General features: G+C 39.5%; 1 protein-coding gene across 1 annotated transcript in view; it reads right to left on the bottom strand.

Annotated features, from left to right (window-relative positions):
• HEATR5B (HEAT repeat containing 5B) overlaps positions 1 to 23,735 on the bottom strand; it is a gene marked incomplete at its 5' end in the record, with an annotated part of 59,175 nt that overhangs the window by 4,870 nt on the left and 30,570 nt on the right. The window contains 10 exons of the mRNA XM_082480171.1: positions 848 to 999; positions 3,584 to 3,808; positions 6,102 to 6,371; positions 11,996 to 12,140; positions 12,327 to 12,454; positions 13,414 to 13,674; positions 14,307 to 14,544; positions 18,418 to 18,597; positions 20,756 to 20,824; positions 21,888 to 22,069. Of these exons, the coding sequence (XP_082336297.1) occupies positions 848 to 999; positions 3,584 to 3,808; positions 6,102 to 6,371; positions 11,996 to 12,140; positions 12,327 to 12,454; positions 13,414 to 13,674; positions 14,307 to 14,544; positions 18,418 to 18,597; positions 20,756 to 20,824; positions 21,888 to 22,069 (1,850 nt within the window). The remainder of the gene's footprint in view (positions 1 to 847; positions 1,000 to 3,583; positions 3,809 to 6,101; positions 6,372 to 11,995; positions 12,141 to 12,326; positions 12,455 to 13,413; positions 13,675 to 14,306; positions 14,545 to 18,417; positions 18,598 to 20,755; positions 20,825 to 21,887; positions 22,070 to 23,735) is intronic.

The raw sequence follows: 23,735 nt of genomic DNA, 5'->3' as shown, positions 1-23,735 counted from the left end.
GAACAATTATCAGTCTAAACAGGATTTTAAATGCCTCACTGTGACCCTAAACACATCAGCATTTTTTGCATGTTTTTCTTCTCAGAACCTCTGCAGCGCTCACTTGTGGAAACACTATAGATCTTTCACTTTATCTCCCACCTGCAGATTTGTATACCCACTCATACTGATGTATTCATGGCGGGAACAGTTAAGCTTAACTATACAGCACATTAGCCCGCTTGAACAAAGTCAGTCCACAACTTTTTAGTTTCCCTCTTTAGTGAGAAAATAATTTAGAAGCTAATTCATAAAGACAAACCAAAGAGCAGAAGTGAAATCAGGAGACAGATAACTTACTATCTGTAGATGTTCTGATGGTGATCACAAAATTACATTTTTGTACTCAAACTGAGTTTTGTTTGAACACATAAAATAAGCACAGGTTTTGCACAAGCAAATATAAAATGAATCAGAAACGCGGGCTGTAATTTTATCTACAGAAAAAGTGGTTTATTTTGTATTAAAAAAAGTCAGTATTAATGTAGAAATGTCACCACTCTCTGGTAACTAACGTTTTCATTTGCTAAAGTTTCACATACCAAAGACTTTTTTTTTCCTTTTAAAAAGCTGCAAGTCAAGAACCTGGCACAAGGCCATGAACAAACATTATCTAGAAGCCCTTAGTTTGGGTTGTTTTACTCACTAAAGAGTTTCTAAATGCACTACTGAGAATTCTAGTTATTTTGACAAGCAGTATCTGTCTCTGAAATAAAGGCATTACAAAGCATTCAGGAAATATGGTAAATACATGACAATTTTTTTTTCTCAGCTATATATTATTCACATGCCTATAACATGATCTTACCCAAGGATCACAGGAATTTAATGCATTTTTAAATCTGTTCATACATCCATTTTGTAAAGACTGGACTCCGATTATTTCGGTGCTTGCTGACCAAAGGAAGAGAGCAATAGCTGTAAGTATGCTTACTTCATCAAGAATAGGCTTAGAGGCTTCTGAAAAACAAAACCAAACATGCTGTTAGCTTATTCCAAAAAGGGTTTACAATTTGTTTAGTAAATGCCAGTGAACACAGATAAACCCACAAAGAGGAAATAAACGTGCTTGAAATTATTTGCAACTGTATACAAATACACATTTACTTATTACAGAATCCCTTTATCATTATTGACTGCAACTGACAAAAAGCTGAGCAATGCTATTCTAATAGTTGCTTTAATAAAGTAAGTCAAACTTTCTGAAACTTAAATATCAAGGAAAAAACATCACCCACACTTTCTCTGACCAAGTCATATTTTTTGTTTTCAATCTGCAAACAAGAGAGGAAAACCAGATTGGTTTTAGATCTTTTCCCCACTAAAATATACTTCACTTTTTTTTTTTTTTTTTTTTTTAAATCTCTTCAGCTGATACGGCAGAGTAAGAGACTGATATCCAGCTTGGAAACAACTTTTACTTAACATGAGGTTTCACGTAACAGACTAGCTGATCTAATAGCTACCTGACACCAAAAAGAACAGTCCTACTTAAACTTTCCTGCTTTTCAAATAATCTATATTTGCCATTGGCATCTTTTTTTCCTTGCACAAGCTCTGTCTTCACAAATCTCATTCATGAATTTACATCAATAGGAAAAAAATATATTCATATATAATTATGATAATATATACGTATAAAGTACTGTTCTGCTGGTTTTGTCAGCCAGATTGGTTCTGCTGTCCCTTGAGAGGCACAAGGCAACAGCAGATATATAGTCAGCAGAAAGAAAATCAGCAAGACTGCCCTTTACAGATGGCTAAGCCAGTTGAGTGACTAGCTGACATGATATGAAACCTCACTTCAAAAAACTACTCCAAGTTTTTTAACTGAAAAATACGTTTTATTGTTTTTTAAATATATTTGTTTAAATTTTATTGAATTATGAGTATGAATTATGAATTAGTATTTGAAATTGTACGTAGTACACTTAGATTCTTATGTGTGAGATGTGTCCCACTCCACAAAAGATTGGAAAGGAAAAGGAAAACATACGCTCCTGCAAGGAACTGAGAAAGATTTCTGAAGTCTGCAAAAAAGCCTAAAGCCAGTAATGTTTCTGGAAAGAGGGACTGAGAAATCTCTACAGTAACAAAAGGCTGGAAGACAAGAGCTGATGTGCCAACTCAAATTAAAAGTTTGACTTGTTTAACACAAACCTACTGATCCTTCCCCTTCAAACATTTTCAGAATCGTTTGCAACTACCTACTCACTCCCTATCTCTCACATGAGTCCCTATCTCTCACATGAGTGACTCTATTCAAGCCTCTCTTCAGTCTCTATAAATGGCTCCTTGGGAATGTAATAGGATGTTTTTTGGCTGAACTACCATTATGCAAATGAAAAATCTTTGTGTCTCTCTTTTGCTAACTTCACAGCTGAGACTGGACATCTTTTTTTTTTTTGCTTTTTGAAGGGCAAGGCAAAGTACAAATGTGAACCAAGAGATGTAGTCTGCAATTTTCTAAAGAGACACAGTAGACATCCTGCTGGTGGGTAACAGATTTTGGTGGCAGAGGTAGGATTTCTTCTCACTACTGAAAGCTTGTAACAGTACTGTGAATATCCTACTTCAGTATGAACCTTGCCACCCTTGCTGTCTTCACACTCCATCTTAATAACAGTGACTGTTAGAGTGAATATTTGAATTGTGTCAGCAAACACTTAAAAGATACGCTGATTGTCATCTCTCTTGAGGTTTAATTCAAGGTGTCAAATCCATGTACAGTACTGAACAATTCCAGTTTCAGTAAAGAGATCAGTTCCTCTAACAACACTGTTTTGTCAACTAAAGTCTCCTTTCCTTTAAGCTAGCAGGTATTCTGTGGAAAGAGGAAAGGAGGGGTGGAAATGATAAGTTTGCTCAGGCCTTGCTAACACATCTAAAGTTGTCAGTAGTCACAAAAATTGAGGCATGGTCCAGGAAGTGAAATGAATTCAGCTTGGAACTCCTTTGGATTTTTACTTGCAAGACATTCAGCAGATGTCAGAAAGACCGAACAATATCAGAAGGTAAATTTCCAAGTTCCAGAAACAAGTCACTAGCTGAAACAACGAATACTGGCAAGGTCAGGAAAATCTAAAGCCTGAAATAGTCACAACATAATGTGATTCAAAATGGAAGAGGAAAGCCTGAACTAGTACAGAAAAATACTCTATGGAAAGGATCTGAGAGAGGGGGTGCTGCAAGAGGAGTTGCAAAAGGCAAAACTTCTAACAGGAGGTTATGATCAATATTGTCAAAGAAAACAGACCAACAAGGACAAATCTGGAATGGGAACTCCTGAGATGTAATTGTATTTTCTTAAAGTCCATGCTGTTCTTGTCTTCAACACAACCTATTAAGTAACTCTGATTAGTTACGCTCTGTGCGCTCAGATCTTTCTCCCATTTCAATTTTACAAGCAATTCATCACCATTTTTAATCCCCAACCCTCAGACATGAAGCCTATTAAATTATAGGTAGATACAATACTTGCCTTTTAATTACAGCAAACCCCAGTTCTCTAATTTTAACTCTCCTGTACTGGGAAACAACTTACCAGGTTGAGAGTATTCCAAGATAGATGCCAGAGTGCTGCGGATAAGACCTGTCCACTGTTTTTGAGTTTCATCAGTCTTGACTGTTGGAAGAGTAACAATAGTTTTTATCCCTTGAAGGGCTGCACTGACTGGAGGTGGGACCTGATTATCTGCTGATTTTACTGCTGTTTCTTTCAATACTCTTGTAATCAGAAATAGGATAGTGGGCAAGACTGTCATACATCCTATTAAAAAAAAAAAAAAAGGACAAAATAGAATTTCTGAAGTTAATTCCAACAAGTGTGGTAGATAACCTCTTCAGCTTTCCCAATATAGATATATATGGCTAGGAGACAAAGGAAACACCAAGATAAACTGCAATTCAGATAACAACTGATATGTGCTGTTTGATATTTTATCACCAAATTCATTCATTGGTACCACTGAAGTGTATCATAACACAAGTCATACAAACCAGCACTTAAAATGCTGCTGTCAATTCAGGAATGATGATTCAGCTATTAAAGTTTTGACCTACATGGCACGTGATACATGGTATGTATCATATTGAACACATCCAGACTGTTAAATATCTTAAAACAGGATCCGCATATCACTAGGGTCCTATAAAATAAACAACAAGAAGAGGAGGTCTGGACAAGTATCCAAACCAAGTTATGGCACTTTCCAAGTAAACTGGTGTGTGGTACAAGCCCCAGAAGCAAAGTAAGGCAGTTATCTGGGTGCCTCACATCCTGGGCAAACTAGCCATCAGGCTACTCTACAAAGGAGACAAAATGACCCTCCTCCTACTGCACTGCCTTTCAGAAGAAATCAACACCTATCTGTATGTTTTGTGCAGCCAATTCTGCAGATGCAAGTTAGGCATACTCAGGAAATATTGGTCAAGTAACATAATCTGACTTTAGACACATGGGAACTTTATTAGAAGGAGTTTCAATAACACATGTAGACTTTAAGTTCCTGTAGGACTTAAAGAAGGGTACAGCTGGGTTTAGGCATGTCATATCAATCTACAGCTCACTTCAGGCAGTCAGGTCTCTTTCCATATCTTTTCTATTCCTCTTGTTCCCACATCTGTGGAAACACAAATCCCACCATTTTCCTACTTCTGGGAATGCTGTGAGGATAAATACACTAAAAATAATTAACAACTAGAAGGGACTACTGGAGGTCATCTAGTCCAACCTCCTTTTTTCAAAGCAGCAGTTCCTCTAGATCAGATTGCCCAGGATCTTGTCCAGTGGAGACTGCAAGACGGTCATGTTTTAAAGAAAGAGGAAGAAATACAAAAAACCTACTCAATCACATAAAGTGATGAATTCTCTTTGTTTACAGTTTTCCTTACATCCAAAGGCTCAATTAACACAAATGTTTGTGCATGTACTATCCCCCCTCCCTACAGCTATCAGCTGGCTACATATTCTGTATGAGGGAAAAAAAAAAAACAACTAAACAACTCCAGCAGTCTCTGTAGACTAACAACAGTTTCTGAGCTACTTTCACTGGCCACTTGTCAAATGCTGGGAGTCATGCCTTCAGTCCAGTCAACACAGAAGTAGTACCATTACTCTTTCTGCCCACCCCCCCAACTCCCCACCCCACCCCACCCCACCCCAAAAAAAAAAAAAAAGGAAAAAGAAGGAAAAAGAACCAGGAATCAAATAAAAACTGCACAGGACTCCAGATCATCTCTGAATCTACTATGTTTTAAAGAATTATAGGACACAAATTGTCCGTTTGAAGACAGCCCACGTTGTGTTCTGAGCATGACTTTGTCTAAATATGGTATTTATAATGCATCTCATCAAGAGACCAACCTCTAAATGTCTTGTCTACAGTGCGTGAAACTTCACAGAGATCCGCGAGACAACTCTTAAGCAATTTGTTCTCTGAAAAGCAAGACTCAAAGAGCACAGCTTCCCATGCAATTGTGTCCTTTACCTATGAACTCCACTCAGTGCAATTACCCTAGTTTACACATATCCTTGTGACAGTCTCCCAGGGCAGAAGAAAGCTCCATTTAGTTTAGAGTCACATTTGGGATGACTGACAGCCAAAAGCTGCAAAACCAAGTGTATCACAGCTGAACTGTGCTGGTTTTTCCTCAGTAGGATTCTCTTTTCATTCAGCTGCTACTTTTGATGAACTTCTCAGGAATTTAATTATCTCCGAGATGTTTATGTTCTCTTACAATATGATTAAAACTGTCCAAAAGCTTTCAAAATCATGAAAAAAAGGAAGGGAAAAAAAACCCAACAGTAAAATCATAGGATATAGAGCTCATTTCCCCAGCAAACTTACAGCACACATGCAAACCTAAAATCAAATAATTTTCCTCATGTTTCTCACTGGAAAAGCCCGAATTCTTAATTTATTTTAGAACCTAATCATAATTTTCAATAGACAACCCTTTAAGTATGCCATGAAAATATATTTTATCTTCTTTTAACATCATATGCTCACGATGCTTCCCCTACAGTAACCGCTTACATATATTTTGTTACAATACTTTACCTGCCGGAGAACACAGAGAAGGCAGGTCAGACAGTATAGTAACAGTTGCAGCCACAAGACGAGCACTTTCCTCAGAGAGGTGGGATTTGGCAGCAATGTGACTTGGAGAATCTGACATTTTTGAGCTCAGATGGGGCATGTGCCGTACTAGGATAAACATGAGCAATTCCATGGCTGCAAAGACTAGAGATTTTCCAGGCACAAGACCACCACTTGCACCTCCCTCTCCTAAAGCAAGAGGATTTTCTTTTTCCGCCATATCATCTTCATCTGAAAAAAGGAAAGAAATGTCTGAGGAGACAGTTAAGAAGGATTCCATACCATATACAACATGAAACACTCTTTAGAAAAAAGTTAAAAATCAAGAGGAAAAAGTTGCTTCACAGTAAGATATGACAAACATGGCTCATGTCAAATTAAATGGTTTAGTTAGAATGACTTAAAGGGGTTTAAAATGCTTTAGAAGTATTGTGATTGCAACAATACTTAAAAATCCATCCAGAACTAGAAAAAAAGTAGTAATACTTACACAAAATAAAAATGCAGGAATTATTTTGCTTCTTTTAAAACTAATTGTAAAATTAAGAGCAATGACTGCCAAATACATAGGCCCAACATTTTTTTTTAATTTAATGGCTATTAATTAAATGTTCCACCCTGACAAAATCTTTTTTTCAGCCTAAATTGACTATGAAATACAGAGAACAGAAAAGCACTGTAGGATTCTATGTCTGAGTTCATGATTTCAGTGCATTCAGTTCAAAAAGTCTCTCTTTTGAATGGCAGCTTGGCCAGCTGCAGTCCTTCCTTCTCCCATTAAAAAGCAACAGAGATTCAGTAAGTGAAAGCTGGCCTGAACTACCCCTATGGAGCTCCTATGAATTTAAATGATTGCTAGTGTTATCACATTCACTGATTTGAAAAATACAACTTACTGGGCCTACAGTAAACAATTAGATTAATTCATATGAAGAACAGAGCTTGCATTTTTAGCTATGCTGGTTCCTCAAGTTCCAGCAAAATTGTCTCTCTGTTCCTATGTGCAAATGGGTAAAAGCTAACAGGTCTTTTTTTTTTTTTTTTTTCTCAACAGTATATTGTGCCAGACTAAGATTGTACTTTTCCTTAGTAGGAGAATATTCTTTGGATTTTGTTTTACTTCTTTCAGGTATAAGAAAAAACATGGCACACCTAACCTAACAAGGTATCAATGAACTATTTGCCAGGTTGGAACTTGGAAACTAATTTACCTGGCAAAGATAGAAACAGTACATCCAATGCAAGACTTTTAAAGAAATGGTAGAGGGATGATTGAACAGGGACATGCTCTGTTAAAAGGAAGAGGTTACTAAAAATACCTCAAAAAGTAGCTTTTGGACTGATGCCAATATCCTTATCAAGGATATTCTTACACAAAGTAGAAACAAAGTAACAAAGTATCCTGATGAAAAGCCTAAGCAAAACATCAGAAGCTGAAATATACCACAAGAAGTAGGGATAAAAGAAGAAAGGATTAATTTTAGGCAAAGTAGAGGAACTGGATTTAGGTATGTCAACTCATCAGAGAATCTCAGAAAAATTTAAGTTGAAAGGGACCTCCATAAATCATCCAAGTCCAATCTTCTGTTCAAAACAAGGACAACTTGAAAGCTAGAGCAGGTTGCTCAGAGCTGGTCCAGTTTTGAATATCTCCAAGCACGGAGGTGCCACAACATCCCTGGGCACCTGTTCTACTGCTTTACCACTCCCATGGTGACAAATTTTTTCCTTGTATCCCATCTGGATTTCTGTTGCTGCAACTTGTGTCCATTGCCTCTTGTCCTTCCACCATGTGCCTTTCAGAAAAGTCTGGATTGGTCTTCTCTTTAAATCCTCTTTAAGAAGGGGGATTGCTATTCTATCCCATATTAACCCTCTCTTCTGCAGACTAAACAAGTTCAGCTCTCAGCCTCTCCTCATATGTCACATAATTCATCTCTCTAAGCAGCTTAATGGACCTCCGCTGGACTTCCTTCAGTTTCTCAACATCTCTCTTATTCAAGATGAGGGGGAAGGGCAAAGAAAACTAGACACTGCTCCAGAAGCATCATCACAAGCTTGAGTTGAAAAGAAAATCATATCCCTCAATGTACACATCATGCTTTTCTAATGCAGCCCAGTAACAGAATCTTCGGCATTGCATAGGCACACCAAAGATTCACATTCAACTCGTTATTCGGCAAATCTGCCATCCAATCTGTCAGCTCCCCAGCCTATACCAATGCCCACGGTTATTCCATCCCAAATGCAGGATTTTGCATTTGCCTTTGCTGAACTTCAGCAGGTTCTCAGTCCTGCAACTCAAGATTCTCCTGAGAGGCAGCAGGTGCACAATTTGGTATCACACTTTTGAGCTCCACAGCTTTTCAAAGATAACTGCAGCAGCCTTAGCATATCATCAGCCAGCTCCCTCAGATGCATCCCACCTGGTCCCAGGGTATGTCCAGCTTTTGCCTAAGCGGTCCCAACCTGATGCTCATGTACAGTAGATAGCAATTCTCTCCCCTAAACTTGTTCACTAGACAGACACAGGAAGACTACGCAAAGAAGATAATAATGCCTCATGTTTTCCCCCAATGTGTTTTGTCGTTAGATCACCCAATCCATTCAGCAGTAGGTCTAAATTTCCTTGGTCTTTTTGCTGCCAACATACCTATAAAAGACCTTCTTGTCACACTTAACATTCACCACCAGTCTCGGCTCCAGCCAAATCATGGCTTTCCTAATTCCACCCCTCCATACCTGAGCAGACATCTTCAGTGGTCTTCCTGAATAGTTCGGCTCCACTTCCACTATCCATACACTTCCTTGTCACATTTGAGCTCAGTCAGAAGTTCCTGTTCAGCCAAGTCAGCCTCCTGCCATACCTGTTTAGCATCCCGCACTTTTGGATAAGCTATTTTTTGTCACCAAAGATGAACCATCTCTTTCAAACAAGGAGGTCATTGGTGACAGCCAGCATGGCTTCACCAAGGGCAAGTCATCCCTGACAAATTTGGTGGCCTTCTACAAAGGGGTTACAGTGGCAGTGGACAAGGGAAGATCAACTGATGTCATCTACCTGGACTTCTGCAAAGCATTTGACACTGTCTCACACAATATCGTGGTCTCTAAATTGAAGAAATATGGATTCAACAAATGGACCGCTCAGGGGATAAAGAACTGGCTGGACGGTCGCACTCAAAGAGTTGCGGTCAATGGCTCGATGTCCAAGTGGAGACCAGTGATGAGTGGTGTTTCTCGGGGGTCGGTACTGGGGCCTGTATTGTTCAACATCTTTCTTGGCGACATGGACAGTGGGGTCGAGTGCACTCTCAACAAGTTTGCCAATGACACCAAGCTGTTTAGTAAAGTAGACACGCTGGAGGGGAGGGATGCCATCCAGAGGGACCTGAACAGACTGGAGAGGTGGGCCCAAGCCATCCTCATGCAGTTCAACAAGGCCAAGTGCATTGGCACATCTGGAACAGGGCAATCCCAAGCACAAATACAGGCTCGGTGGGGAATGGCTGGACAGCAGCCCTGAGGAGAAGGACCTGGGGGTGCTGATTGATGAGAAGCTCAACACGAGCCAGCAATGTGCGATCGCAGCCCAGAAGGCCAACCATATCCTGGGCTGCATCAAAAGAAGTGTGGCCAGCAGGTCAAAGGAGGTGATTCTGCCCCTCTGCACCACTCTTGTGAGACCCCACCTGGAGTACTGCATCCAGCTCTGGAGTCTCCAACATAAGAAGGACATGGACCTGCTGGAGCGTGTTCAGAGGAGAGCCACGAGGATGATCTGAGGGCTGGAGCACCTCTCCTATGAAGAGAGGCTGAAAGAGTTGGGGCTGTTCAGCCTGGAGAAGAGAAGGCTCTGGACAGATCTTATTGTGGCCTTCCAGTACCTAAAGGGGGCCTACAGGAGAGCTGGGGAAGGACTTTTTACAAGGGCATGTAGTGATAGGACAAGGGGGAATGGCTTTAAACTGGAAGAGGGCAGGTTCAGATTAAACATTAGGAAGAAATTTTTCACTTTGAGGGTGGTAAGACACTGGAACAGGTTGCCCAGAGAGGTTGTTGAGGCCCCATCCCTGGAGGTGTTCAAGGCCAGGCTGGACGAGGGCTTGAGCAACCTGGTCTAGTGAGAGGTGTCCCTGCCTATGGCAGGGGGGTTGGGACTCGATGATCTTCAAGGTCCTTTCCAACCTAACCATTCTATGATTCTGGGAAGCTTCCCGCAAGACCTCATCTGCAAACTCCATGCACAAGCCCAAGTCTGCTAAGTCAGCCCAAAGCTTTTGTTCAGCTGCTTGCTTTCATCATTTCCCTCAGGATCATGAACTCCACTACCTCATGGCTGCTACAGCCACAGCTACCATCAACCTTCACAACCAATTCTTCTGTATTAGTGAGTAGCAGATCCACTGAGCACCTCCCTCATTTGGACTGTCCAGCATCCATACTGAAAAAAAATGTGTTTCATACACTTCTGAAAGCTTCAGATTTCACTGCATCCTGCAGTGCTGTCCTTCCAGCACACCTGGATAATAAAAATCTCTCATGAGGCTCCCATAGCTTGCAATTAGAAGGCCTCTTCCAGTTGGTTTAATATGGCTTCATTCACCTTCTCTTCTTGATTCAGCAGTCTGTGGCAAACAAGCAGAGAGTTCCTGACTGGTATGACCCTTCACTTCCTCTTAGTGGTATCAGTTATGAGCTGTCAAAGAGGGACGGTTGGCCCAGATACCTACCCTGACAACTTGTTCCTCTTCTCTTGCCAGATCCCTATAGTGTCTCCAACGAGATATCTGGAGATAAAGCCTTTTGTTGCTGGAAGTCACAACCTTGCAGCCTCCACCTGGATGGGAGGATGGGAGTCCCATCCTCCAGGGCCATATTCCAGCATAGCCTATGGCTGTCCCTCCTTCTGCGACACATGGGGCTTGGGCTGGACCTGTGTGACAAACATGTCACTCTCCCATTTGCCCTTCCTGACATTACAGAATCTGCTCACCTTCACAGGCATTTCATTCACATCTCTCAGGTGAGACCAATGTCACCTCCAGCCCTGAATGCACAGATAAGCAGCTGGAGAACAGTCATATCAGGACTTCCATCTGAATGTCAAGCCAGGTCATTAGACCTGTGATGTGCCAGAGGTGATTGCTCCTCAGTCAGCAGACTGTATCTTGCTGTATGTCACTGCCATCATTACGCTGACTCTAGCAGTCTTGTACAGTCTTGAGCAGCACTTCTGGGCTGCATGAGCACGCCTTTCCATCGCAACTGCCTCGCTCCTCTTTGCACACCCTGTTCCCAGAGCTCCTGGTTGCTGACACACCCTGAATGTCAGTGAAGTAAGAACCCAGATGCAAGTCTGCTCCCACTTCCTGGCAAGATCTCCTAGGCAGGCAACTTGTCACACTGGTTCCACTAGCAGCTCATTCACCTCACGAATGCCAGTTGTGCCAGGGATGCACCACAAGACCCTACATTGGGGGCTGAATGATTAAAGTTCAGAAAAGAGGTAAATCAAGTGCTAGGGGGCAGTCAATAGAGAAACATTAATGAAACTAAGCAAGGTATTAGTAAGACCTTAAGTGGTGTGTTGGCTATAATTTTCATCACTCATACCCAAGAAAAATAAACGAAAACCAGACATGAAAGGAATAACTGCTAGAATTATCAGAGGAACAAAAACTACATCTTACAAGAATTAAGAAATTAGCAGGTGAGGTTATGAATACATCAGGAGTATCTGTGGAATACACAGCATTTTCCTCCTCAGTGTAACCATATTTGAGATCCTTTCCCAATATGAAAACCTGTTGCTTATTTACTCTGCAAAGCAAGCCGTGTTTTCAAAATCTTACTTAGGGTATTCCTTTTTTCCTGCAAATAATCTTGAGCTGCTCTTACTATCTGCTGGACAACTCCTGTAACCAGTAGCTGGACTGAAGGAGGATCCCAGGTCAGGAGGAGTCGGTGAAGTACACTCAAGAGTTCAACACCAAGGAGCTACAGTAAAACAAAATACGTATTAAAAAAATTAATTAGGACTTAACAATTCCTAATTGTTGTGTCACTTGCTTATGATGAGCAACTACTTTTCTCATGCAAAAATAATTACAGTTTTTGTAATCATCACAGATGAAAGACCAAGACCTAGAAAAAGCTGATTGTTACAACATGCTCATACAGTACCTGATCCTCTGCAATATGGATCCTGGCACAAGGGGAATCCAATAAAGTATGAAGTGCTTGTAAACAAGATGTAACATGCTCAACGGGCTCTTCAGGTCGTGGGGAACACAGAAACTGTATACTAACACCTGAAAAAAGCAATAGTTAAAAAGAATGTTCACATTAATCACAAAATCAAGTTTTCTTTTTTAAATTTCTTTATTAGCATCGCAGGTTCTTAACAACTTCAGAAAGATAGATGTTTTCTCAACTCTTCCTCCTCTAAAGGAAAAAGAGAGTTTATGTATTAGAAATAGCAGAATTGTATTTGCTTTCTTTTCTGCCAAATTTGGCAGGAAAAATAATAAATGGTATCAGCAAGCAACTTATATCACTTAACAGAAATCCACACTTCGTTCTAAAGATCTGTACGTCAGACTTCTGAATCCTTCAATTGTAAATTAAGTTTTATTTTATTGAAGTCTTTTAAATGTAAAAATAACAGAGATGAAAATTAAGCCTCAAAAATTATGCAATATTCATATTATACATATGGCACTTAATTCTGGTTTTAAATAGCTGTATATCTCAGCAAACTGCTGGCATTCCTCAGAATAAGTGATCGCATCCACCTCTTAAAGCTGTTAGAAAACAACAAAGGGAAACGGTGATTGCTACTCACAGATGAAAAACTGATGCAAAAGGTACTCCATGTTACTTCTCAAATATCAGTCTCTACTGAACTGTTGTTTTATGAGGGTGTGTATTTTAATAACCTTACAGCTTTTGTCTTTGAAGCATAATATTTTGTATCATCTGAATTATACTGCAGCATATAACAGTTCCTACTCATTTGATTCAATTACATGAATAAACTAGAGATACAACTTGTCCATAAAAATCACAATAATCACACCAACAAATATTCTCTCAAAGCTATAAAGAACACAGGGGGCAGAGAGATACGGAGAGGAGACAGATATTTTGAAGTATCCAGATATTTGATCTATTTAAACTTCCCAGATTTCAAGCAAAGTATCTTATCTTATTCCCATACCATTTCATACCATAATGCATTCATACTGAACTCCAAACTTGTAACTCTTACCCAAAATTAAATGCATTCGATCTTTATTTATCTCCGGCAAAGATTTAGTGGTAGGTGGCGTTCCAGGTGTCTGGTTTAGCATAATGGATGTAGCACATTTCTGTGAATTGGGCATTGCTGAAGCAGTCTCTTCTGTTGACTCTGAAGCATTAAATCCTGTACTGTTTAGCCAAAGCGCCACTGCATGTAGTATGGGAGCCCAGGAGTTTCGGTAATGCAGTCTAGCTGTATCAATTGTTTCTGGAGTGTAAAACGCTCCCCCTGTTAAATTAGCAAGGCAAAGGTAAATTCTGAAATTCTCTGCAAATAATAGACAAAAAGCACATAGTACTCTAAATTTATTATTTACTCTGGGTGTATTTGATCATGTACGTATTCAGATGTAATCCTTGCTAGTGACAGTGCATCCCAATTCTCCTTGTGAACGAGCAACATTAGTACAAAGTGCAGTGGCCACAACAGAACAGTAAGCAGAGAGCAACCAAGGCGGGCAAAGTCAGCGGGTCTCGCAGCATTTTTCATATAGAACACTCATTTGTAATTCAGTAAAATATTATAAGACAATACCCGCTCTAATCTCAAGGGCTATGTTTTTCTTATAGTCAACACCTTTTTGCATGTGATAGCAAAGTATTAGAGGTGTAGAGGTATTCTTAATTCTAGAGACATGATTTTAATGATCTCTGTGATTCAGATGAATAATATCTTCATTTCAGGTTGAAGGAAAAAAGCACACTCAAACTTCAAACATACATTCCTATTACACATAGGCAGAAATTTATCACTTGCATAAAACACACGCCTGCCAACTAATTTATAGAATAATTTAAAGTCTCAGCTAAGGGTTTCTTTCTGTTTTTCACAACACCACAAAAAGAAATTCCAGTGCTTACCATCTGGTGGAAGCTGGGTAGCAAATTCAGCTGGTAAAGTTAAAAGAGCATAATCTTTCAGTGCAGCTAACCAGAGACGGCTAAGTGCAGGCAGCTCAGGTTGTACAAGCGTTATCAAACTATCTGGTGGCAACTCATCTACAGCACCAAAATCATCCTCATCCTCCTCTGTGCTCTTTAAAACATGCTTCGGTTTGGTCTCTGCTTCTTTCTTAATTTTCATGGCAACAACGTATACCTAGAAGTAAAACAGATATGAAAGTACATGCCGTGAGATCCTACAAAAAAAAAAAAAAAAAAAAAAACCAGCAGCCTTTCCCATGTGAAAGTAACAGATTCCATACACAGATGATTTACTGGAAAATTACTGGGAAAGAGAGATTTGCAATACAATTAAATTTCATTTAAATATTTTTTCTTTTCTCTTTACCAGAATGTAACACTTAGGGGCATAAATGCCACTTTCCTAAAACAATCTGGCTATATGTTTTTTTCCTAAAAAAGTGTTAATTACTACTGCTCTGCACAGATATATTGATTTAAGTAACCGATTGTATTAAATCAATACATCCTTATTGCAAAGATTTTGTTGACCTACATTAAGAGCTACTAGATAAATTAGAGTAATTGTCACTTTCCGGGAGCAGATTAGGTACCGCAAAGATATGCAAATGGATTTAAATGTGTTACATGAATACATGAACGTTTACATGTTTGTCTTTGATAGATGCTTTGAGAGGATAAAAGGATTTTCAGAAAATTAGATGAAGCAGAAATATCAGAAAAAATACAGTAAAAATAAGCATTTTTAGAAAAGAATAGAAATAAGTGTCTTCACACAATAGATGCACCATATCAAAGCTGAAAATTACAGTATGGGATGATTAATGTTACACAGCTGAAACTTTAATACTTTTCTTTGTAATTTCAAGAGTAACTTCCAAGAAATTTTAATGAAAAAACCCAAAATCTTAAATACTACACTAAAAGAAACCAAAATACCATTTGTGGAATTATAGTAATTATATGTAAAGCTCTATAGCATGCACGTAACATTTCAGGAAGCAAGGTAATGTAAGTAGTGCTAACTCTGTTCTTTGTAAATAGTTGAAGATTTCTGGTATTCCAGCCATTCCCCAAAAATATCTACGTTAAGCCTGTAATTTATTATGAACACTTCGCCAAAAAATAAAAAAATGTTTCTATAAATACATTAGCAATAAAAGGAGGACTAAGGAGAATGTTCATCTTCTATGGGATGCGGGGGGAAACACAGTGACAAAGGATGAGGAAAAGGATGAGAAAAAGGCTGAGGTACTTAATGCCGCCTTTGCCTCAGACTTTAACAGTAAGACCAGTTGTTCCAGGAGTACCCAGCCCCTTGAGCTAGAAGACGGGGAGCAGAATGAAGCTCCCATAATCCAAAGGGAAATGGTTAGCAACCTGCTACACCGCTTAGACACACACAAGTCTATGGGGCTGGACAGCATCCAGCCAAGGGTACTGAGGGAGCTGGCAGAAGTGCTCACCAAGACACTTTCCATCATTTATCAGGAGTCCTGGCTAACTGGGGAGTCTGAGTTGACTGGAAGTTAGCAAATGTGACACCGATCTACAAGAACAGCCAGAAGGAGGACCCGAGGAATTACAGGCCTGTCAGTCTGACCTTGGTGCCGGAGAAGGTTATGGAACAGATCGTCCTCAGTGCCATCATGTGGCACACAGAGGACAACCAGGCGATCAGGCCCAGTCAGCATGGGTTCGTGAAAGGCAGATCCTGCTTGACTAACCTGATCTCCTTCTATGACAAGGTGACCCGCTTAGTGGATGAAGGAAAGGCTGTGGACATTGTCTACCTAGATTTCAGTAAAGCCTTTGACACCATTTCCTACAGCATACTCCTGGAGAAACTGGCTGTTCATGGCTTGGATGAGCACACTCTTCGCTGGGTAAAAAAATGGCTGGATGGCCAGGCCCAAAGAGTGGTGGTGAATGAAGTTAAATCCAGTTGGCAGCCAGTCACAAGTGGTGTTCCCAGGGCTCAGTACTGGGGCCTGTTCTGTTTAATATTATATCAATGACAAGGGGATCGAGTTCACCCTCAGGAAGTCTGCAGATGACACAAAGTTGGGCAGGTGTGTTGAACTGCTTGAGGGTAAGAAGGTTCTACAGAGAGATCTGGACAGGCTGGATTGATGGGCTGAGGCCAATGGTATGAAGTTCAACGAGGCCAAGTGTCAGATCCTGCACCTGGGTCACAACAACCCCATGCAGCGCTACAGGCTTGGGGAAGGGTGGCTGGAAAGCTGCCCAGCGGAAAAGGACCTGGGGGTGTTGGTTGACAGCTGGCTGAATATGAACTGGCAGTGTGCCCACGTGGCCAAGAAGACCAATAGCATCCTGGCTTGTATTAGAAATAGTGTGGCCAGCAGGACTAGGAAAGTGATTGCCCTCCTGTACTCAGCACTGGTGAGGCCACAGCTTGAATACTGTGTTCAGTTTTGGACCCCTCAATACAAGACATTGAGGTGTTGGAGCGAGTCCAAAGAAGAGCAAGGAAGCTGGTGAGGGGTCTAGAGCACAAGTCTTATGAGGAGTCGCTGACAGAACCGGGGGCATTTAGCCTGGAGAAAAGAAGGCTGAGGGGAGAGCTTCTTGCTCTCTTCAACTACCTGAAAGGAGGCTGTAGCAAGGTGGGTGTTGGTCTCTTCTCCCAAGTAACAGGTGATAGGACAAGACAAAATGGCCTCAAGTTGCACCAGGGGAGGTTTAGGTTGGATATTAGGAAAAGTTTCTTCACTGAAAGGGTTGTCAAGCATTGGAACAGGCTGCCCAGGGAAGTGGTTGAGTCATAACCCCTGGAGGTATTTAAAAGACATGTAGATGTGGTGCTTAGTGACATGGTTTTGTGGCGGACTTGGCAGTGCTAAGTTAATAATTTGACTCAATGATCTTAAAGGTCTTTTCCAGCCTGAACAATTCTATGATTCTATGACAAACTCCAAGTTAATTAACTGCAATATTTTATTAGAACATATTTGTATGTATATTTTACTAGAACATATGTAGCTCTGAGGAGAAGGATCTGGGGGTCGTGGTAGACAGTAAATTATCCATGGCCCAGCAATGTGCCCTTGTTGCCAAAAAGGCCAATGGAATCCTGGGCTGCATAGGGAAGAGTGTGGCCAGTAGGTCAAGGGAGGTCATTCTCCCCCTCTACTCTGCACTGGTGAGGCCACAACTGGAATACTGTGTCCAGTTTGGGGCTCCCCAGTTCAAGAGGGACAGGGAACTGCTGGAGCGAGTCCAGCGAAGAGCAACTAGGATGATTAAGGGATTGGAGCATCTCCCTTATGAGGGAAGGCTGAGAGAGCTGGGACTCTTTAGCCTGGAGAAGAGAAGGCTGAGGGGAGACCTTATTATGGCGTACAAGTATCTAAAGGGTGGGTTGAAGGAGGATGGAGCCAGGCTCTTTTCAATGGTTCCCAGTGACAGGACGAGGGGCAATGGGCACAAGTTAGAACACAGGAAGTTCCATTCAAATACATGGAAAAACTTCTTTACAGTGAAGGTGACAGAGCACTGGCACAGGCTGCCCAGGGAGGTTGTGGAGTCCTCTCCTCTGGAGATTTTCAAGACCCGCCTGGATGCAGTCCTGAGTAATGTGCTCTAGGCAATCGTGCTTTAGCAGGGGAGTTGGACTAGATGATCTCTAGAGGTCCCTTCCAATTCTGAAGATTCCGCGATTCCGTGATATTTTAACATTGGTGGGGTTTTGTTAATTTATTTTGTTGGTTTTTCTTTTTTTTTTTAAGTTTAAGAGCAATAACATGGGAGGGAAATCAAAATTTGATAGAGTATGAGTGTATACTTTAATACAGAAAAGTGCAGTAAAACGAAGAACAATCAAGCATCACTGCAAGTAAGGATTGACAGAATGGCAGAAAAAGGAACAGAGAAAGATAAAGAGATGAAAACATCCCAGGAGTGGAACTGCAATAGGTAAGGAGGAGGGCATGTGCCAGGCTCACAGAACAACCAGTAAGGTGTGAGGCTGCTATTACACTGCAAAATCTTTTCAAACTTTAAAGATTTAATGGTCAATGTTTACCTCAGCCCATGCTTTCAGAACGGCAAGTTTTTCCATAGTAGTTGCACTCTCTCGGTAAAGCTGGCTAGAAGATCCCTTTCCCGCTTGCACTTTATCCAGGGAAGAGACAAGAAGGTTGTGAACTCGACGGAGATCATTCAGGTCACTTACAACCCCACTTCCTATCCAAGCGCTACATACCTAAACAACAAAGTTTAGAATAATTTTAAGCTAGCAAAAATACCCAGCAACCTTATCAATGAAGAAAAAAATCTTTAAGAAAACAAAAACCAAAACAACCACCACAAAAGACTTAGCAACTCTCTTCCTGCTTAATATCAAAAAACCCGAAGTTTTCCTTTTTCCTCCCCAGACATGATAACAGAAATGCTTAGGTGAGTGGTTACAAAAGCTATATTTGCAACACATATTACAATGGAACTTAATAGATGCATGGAAAATACTTAAAATAGTTTTTTAATCCTCCATAAATAGGTAATACTTTTTTTATTCTGTCTCAAGTGTCTACTGAAATCATTCAAGTAAAAGGTCATTGCATTCACCGTGAAGAATATAGTGGACAGCAATCAATAAAAGTATATCCTTAAAATCCCACCCCTCTCGAATTATACATTAAGGCTCCATACTAATGAGAAGCTTTCAAGGTCATTAACACCAAAAAACCACCTAGAAATGAGTGAGATAAAAATCTTTAAACAACTGAGCTCTGATCAGGAACCAACAGTACCACATTCTAGAACAACCAACGCCAAACATGGTGCACAGACAGTTGGGTGTCTCCCCATTTTTCTCTTCTTTTGAATTAAATGGACCTGCACGTGTACTTAAAATTCAAACATCATATAGATCAGCTGCTCCTGTCTAATGCTATACATTGGCATTAATCCTCTGAAACGCATTCACGCCCAGATACAATGCAGGCAACCAAAGAATTTTTGTGCACCTGCTTTCTACAAAAAGGGACAAATTCTTTCAGATGAGCTGCTTGGATTCTGGTGGTGATTCTACAAGGATGAGGAATAGAAGCAAAAAAAAAAAACCACAGAACTCAAGCAGTTCAGGTTTTACAAACGCTTTTTTCATGGCATTTTTGTCCTATCTCCAATTTATTTATTTTGCTTTCAGAGAACCAGTTTGATGAAAGTCTTTGGGGAAGGGCCTCTCATGATCTGGAACGATGGACACATTTAAAGCAAAGTAAACAAAAATGGTGTCCCAAAGGTGCACAGGACAAGGCTGCTGAAAATCTGTCGCAAACCCATAATTCTTTCACAGTAGGACTAAGTCGAGTTTCATTCCTGCTGTTGGGCAAGGCAACAACTGTTTCAGTAATGCCATAAAACTATAACAACATCAAACTCAGTGCAGCTCATCTCTGTCCATGTAACTTGTAGAGATTTAAATATCCAAGCCTAATCTCCAACCATTTGATCCTGTAAGTGCACACATCCGCTTTGAAATTGGTTTACTAGGGAAGGTTTTGACAATGAAAGTTACATGTTTTCACACAAACTGCCTCTTCATCTAGCTTTAAATGCACAGACATTTTCTGTAAGGTGAGCACAATATTCTTTCCTATGTATAAATACCAAATTATGCCGTACGTGATCTATCCTTAAAATTTTGCTGGAAATTAAGAGCATAAAACACCACCACAAAATCACGGTCCTGCTGGAACAAGATCTACTAAACAAAACTCACATACACAAAGTTATCATATTAAAGTTGATGTTTCCATAGCTAATTAAACTGTTGCTTTAAAGTACAGTAGTAATTTAGCTCTGTAAGCCACATACCAGATACTACCACAGCTACGTTGCTGATAGCTGATTTAAACTACAGTAGTAGATCACACATGAAAACACACACACACTAAAAAAAAAAACAAACAACAACTTTCACTGAGTTTTCACTGAGAGGTTGTTACTATGACTGTAATGAGAATGCTCATATTTTCTAAAATCTAAAACAGTATTAATCTGAATAGAAGTTTAGTGTTTAAAGGTAAATTATCAGTAACACGAATATTTGATTAGACTGAAAGGCATGTCAATAAATACACTGCTATTGCTCTCATTAAGCAAGGTTATTTTTTCTTTTTTTTTTTTTTTTCTTTTAGCAACAAATGCAGAATTGACATGAGACTTAATTAGTCTCAGAAAGACTAAATATTTTCTGATGTAGCTCCCTACAAGATCTCCTGCACTTCTGAGGAACAAAATATATTACTAGAAGATTCAAAAGATGCTACTACTTCTACTACTTCTCTTCTGCATCCTTCTTCCAAAGAGAAGGAAAATCGGTTTGGCTTATACTATCTGAACATTTTTCTCTGTACCTGGCAGGCCTTTGCTGTTATATCAGATGGTGTATCTTGGGAAAAAGCTGGTCTCAGAGCAGCTCCAACCTGTTGACAGGAAGAAAAATAAAAATAAAATAAAAAAAAAATAATAGTGACACAACATTCTTCATCTCACCTTGTTTAAGGCTCAAGCACATACACAAAACAAGCAAGAAAAGATTGCCAATTTTGGCATTATAGTTACATTCCAAACTTGTTCTTCCTGTCTAGCAGACATTTGCAATAGTATTCCTTAAACAACAACAAAGTCCTAAATCAGTTTTTTCCTGCCTGCCCATTGCCTTTCTAAGCTTCAACTACTTGTCAAATATGCAGTATTAGCTTTCTTCTTTTAATGAGTATCTTTTTAATCATGAAAGTATTACAGGGGGAATTTATGCTAAGGCTCAAGAAGCCATTAACTTTTTGATGTCTAAAGGAATAACAATGTGAAATCAAGTGTTTATGGTTGGATTTGCATCAAGTTCCCAAAGTATTCCCAAATACTGACAAAAAAAGCCTTTCAGGCAGTTGTTATAAAGGTAGCATCTTTCTGAAAAGAATAAGGAACCAAGTCAGCACTATGGGAGGAAGAAGACAAAGGAAGGAAGTGTAAAGGATGAAAGCTTGCCTTTAAAAAAGTATTTGCAAAAATCTTGAAGACACAGTGAAGACAAAAGAGGTGAAACAGTTAAGCTATGCAACAAAATAAAGCAATACTACCCCAAAATAAATCTTCAACTGCCCACCTCCCATTCCTTTACTTTTGTAGTTTTCATTTAAACAGAAATATAGTCATTAATTCCCAAGAAAATATTTATTAGATTAAATCTGGAACTGAATCAGCATTATTTTTCAATTCCTAATTCTACATATAAAATGTCACTCTTGCCAAAAATTAAATGTAACTTGTAATATTTGGCTTTCAAGAATCAATAGCTACTGAATTTTTACTTTCGTCAGCTACTAAATTACTAAATTTTGAAGAGGTAAATAAAAGTCTCTTCAGTACATTTTCACATACAAAAATGTCTTCACAGGTCTTCTGAAGTTACAAAATGTTCTCAATGCTAGAACTGGCATATTGGCGTAATTATACAATTTCCTGAACTTATAAAAGATGTCTCACATTAGCCTGATACTGCTCCAGTATCACATGGCCTGGAAACTCTGGCTCAGGAACTGATGCAAATTTCTTGATAATGTCTTCAAGGGCTTGAAGACCCGCCATTCGTAATTGATTGCTGTGATCTGTTGCAGCCATGAATGCCATTCGAATAAGGTCAGAGAGATGCAGTACTAAGAAGTCATCTTCGAACAAAAAGGAAAGAACTATTTAGTAACTTAAAAGATAGCTAACATGACAGATATTCATAACATTCTCCTCATTGACACATACATATTTTACCTATTCTTTTTCAAAGGTACACATTCAGGGTATGGAAGAAGGCAGGAAAGAATGTAACCTATTTTTCTTTCTTTTTTTCCCCTTTAAAGTGACGCAAGGACTTTTATTGCTAAGACAACCTTAAAAATTAAGCACAAATTTGAAACAAAATTAAACTTAGAAGAGATTAGAACAATTAGTAAAACTAGTTTTAGTGAGCCCTCCAAAACCTACAGAAAATCTTCAAGGCAATTCCTGTTCGAGTCCTATGCTTATAGTGACCCCTGCTGATAAAGGAAAACCTCATCAACACCCAAACATCTAAAACCTGAGTATGCCTCTAGTTCTGCTCCCAAAAGCTACATGCAAGGCTGTAAGTAAGCAGCAGGCATATGCAGAAAAGAACAATATGTAACATTTCTGCAAGGATTATTCTTCTCTATATACTAATTTTCTTTCCTTACTCTCAATTTGAAATTACCAGATGTTGTACAACTAATATGAAAATAAAATATTTAAAAACATAATATCCAGGGTGAATAACAAAAGCCACAAATTATGATAGCTCTACATAATTTCAAGTCTCAAGGTAAAAAACCAGTTTATTTTGTAGCTGACACTTTTCAGAGGCATGTCAGTAAAAAAAGACTGGAAATCACTTAAAAATTACTAAGTGGTAAAGTCTGCACTTACTTTTTCAGACCATCACAGACATCAGTAAAATTTAAATATTTTGGAAGATGAAGTTGGGGAGGTAGAAGTTTTCCCGAGTTTGTCTTTTTACAATGATACCAAACACATCAAGTTCATTTAAATAAATTCAGAGATCTGAATTCTCAGGATTATAATCTGCAATCCTCTGCAGGATCCTATAAGCGGCAGTTATTTTGTTGTTTTGTCTATAATACAATGCCATCACCAAATAAACTTTCCCAAAACTCTTCCCTCTACATCTTCAGTGACCTCAGCCTCAACTCCAATCAGAAACAAGATTCTCACAAAACCAATGCACAGTGCTGAAATCAGACTGCAAAGCAACACAAGCAAAGACTTGATCAATCTTTGTGTCATAACGGACACCTTCAACAACATAGACACTAAAATCTATTAATCCCCTGCATTCTAGAATGCTCACGATACGTTCTACATACACAAAATCCTCACGAGTGCTACATAGGTGAAAGCAATCACTATGCACCAGAATCAATACACATGAGCAACTCAAGGACAGAAACCTCCCACTACCTGTTAGAAAAATATTTCTTCACAAAACAACTATGTCATCTCTGACCTCTCTATTTTTATGCTGTACCTCATAAAAGTATCCTGAAAACATGAGGTTTAAAATTAATATTCATCACTCCCATGGATATCAAAAGAATGAACTTTCTAAAGCAGCTGGGTCCATGTCTTATTATAACTCCCTCCCACGTACCTCGCTCTGCAATCAATGCCACAGCAATAATTACCCAGGCTTCTTTCTTTTTTCTTGCCTAGCACCCCTTTGGTCTGGAGGTGTTAAAGTAATCTCTGAAGTCTAAGTCATCGCTGTCATTATGTTTAACTCAGACAAACTGTTCCCAGCTCACC

This window comes from Vanellus vanellus (assembly GCF_965231255.1).
Source record: "Vanellus vanellus genome assembly, chromosome: 3".
Classification (NCBI taxonomy): Eukaryota; Metazoa; Chordata; class Aves; order Charadriiformes; family Charadriidae; genus Vanellus; species Vanellus vanellus.
This window is presented reverse-complemented; position numbering and strand designations above follow the sequence as displayed.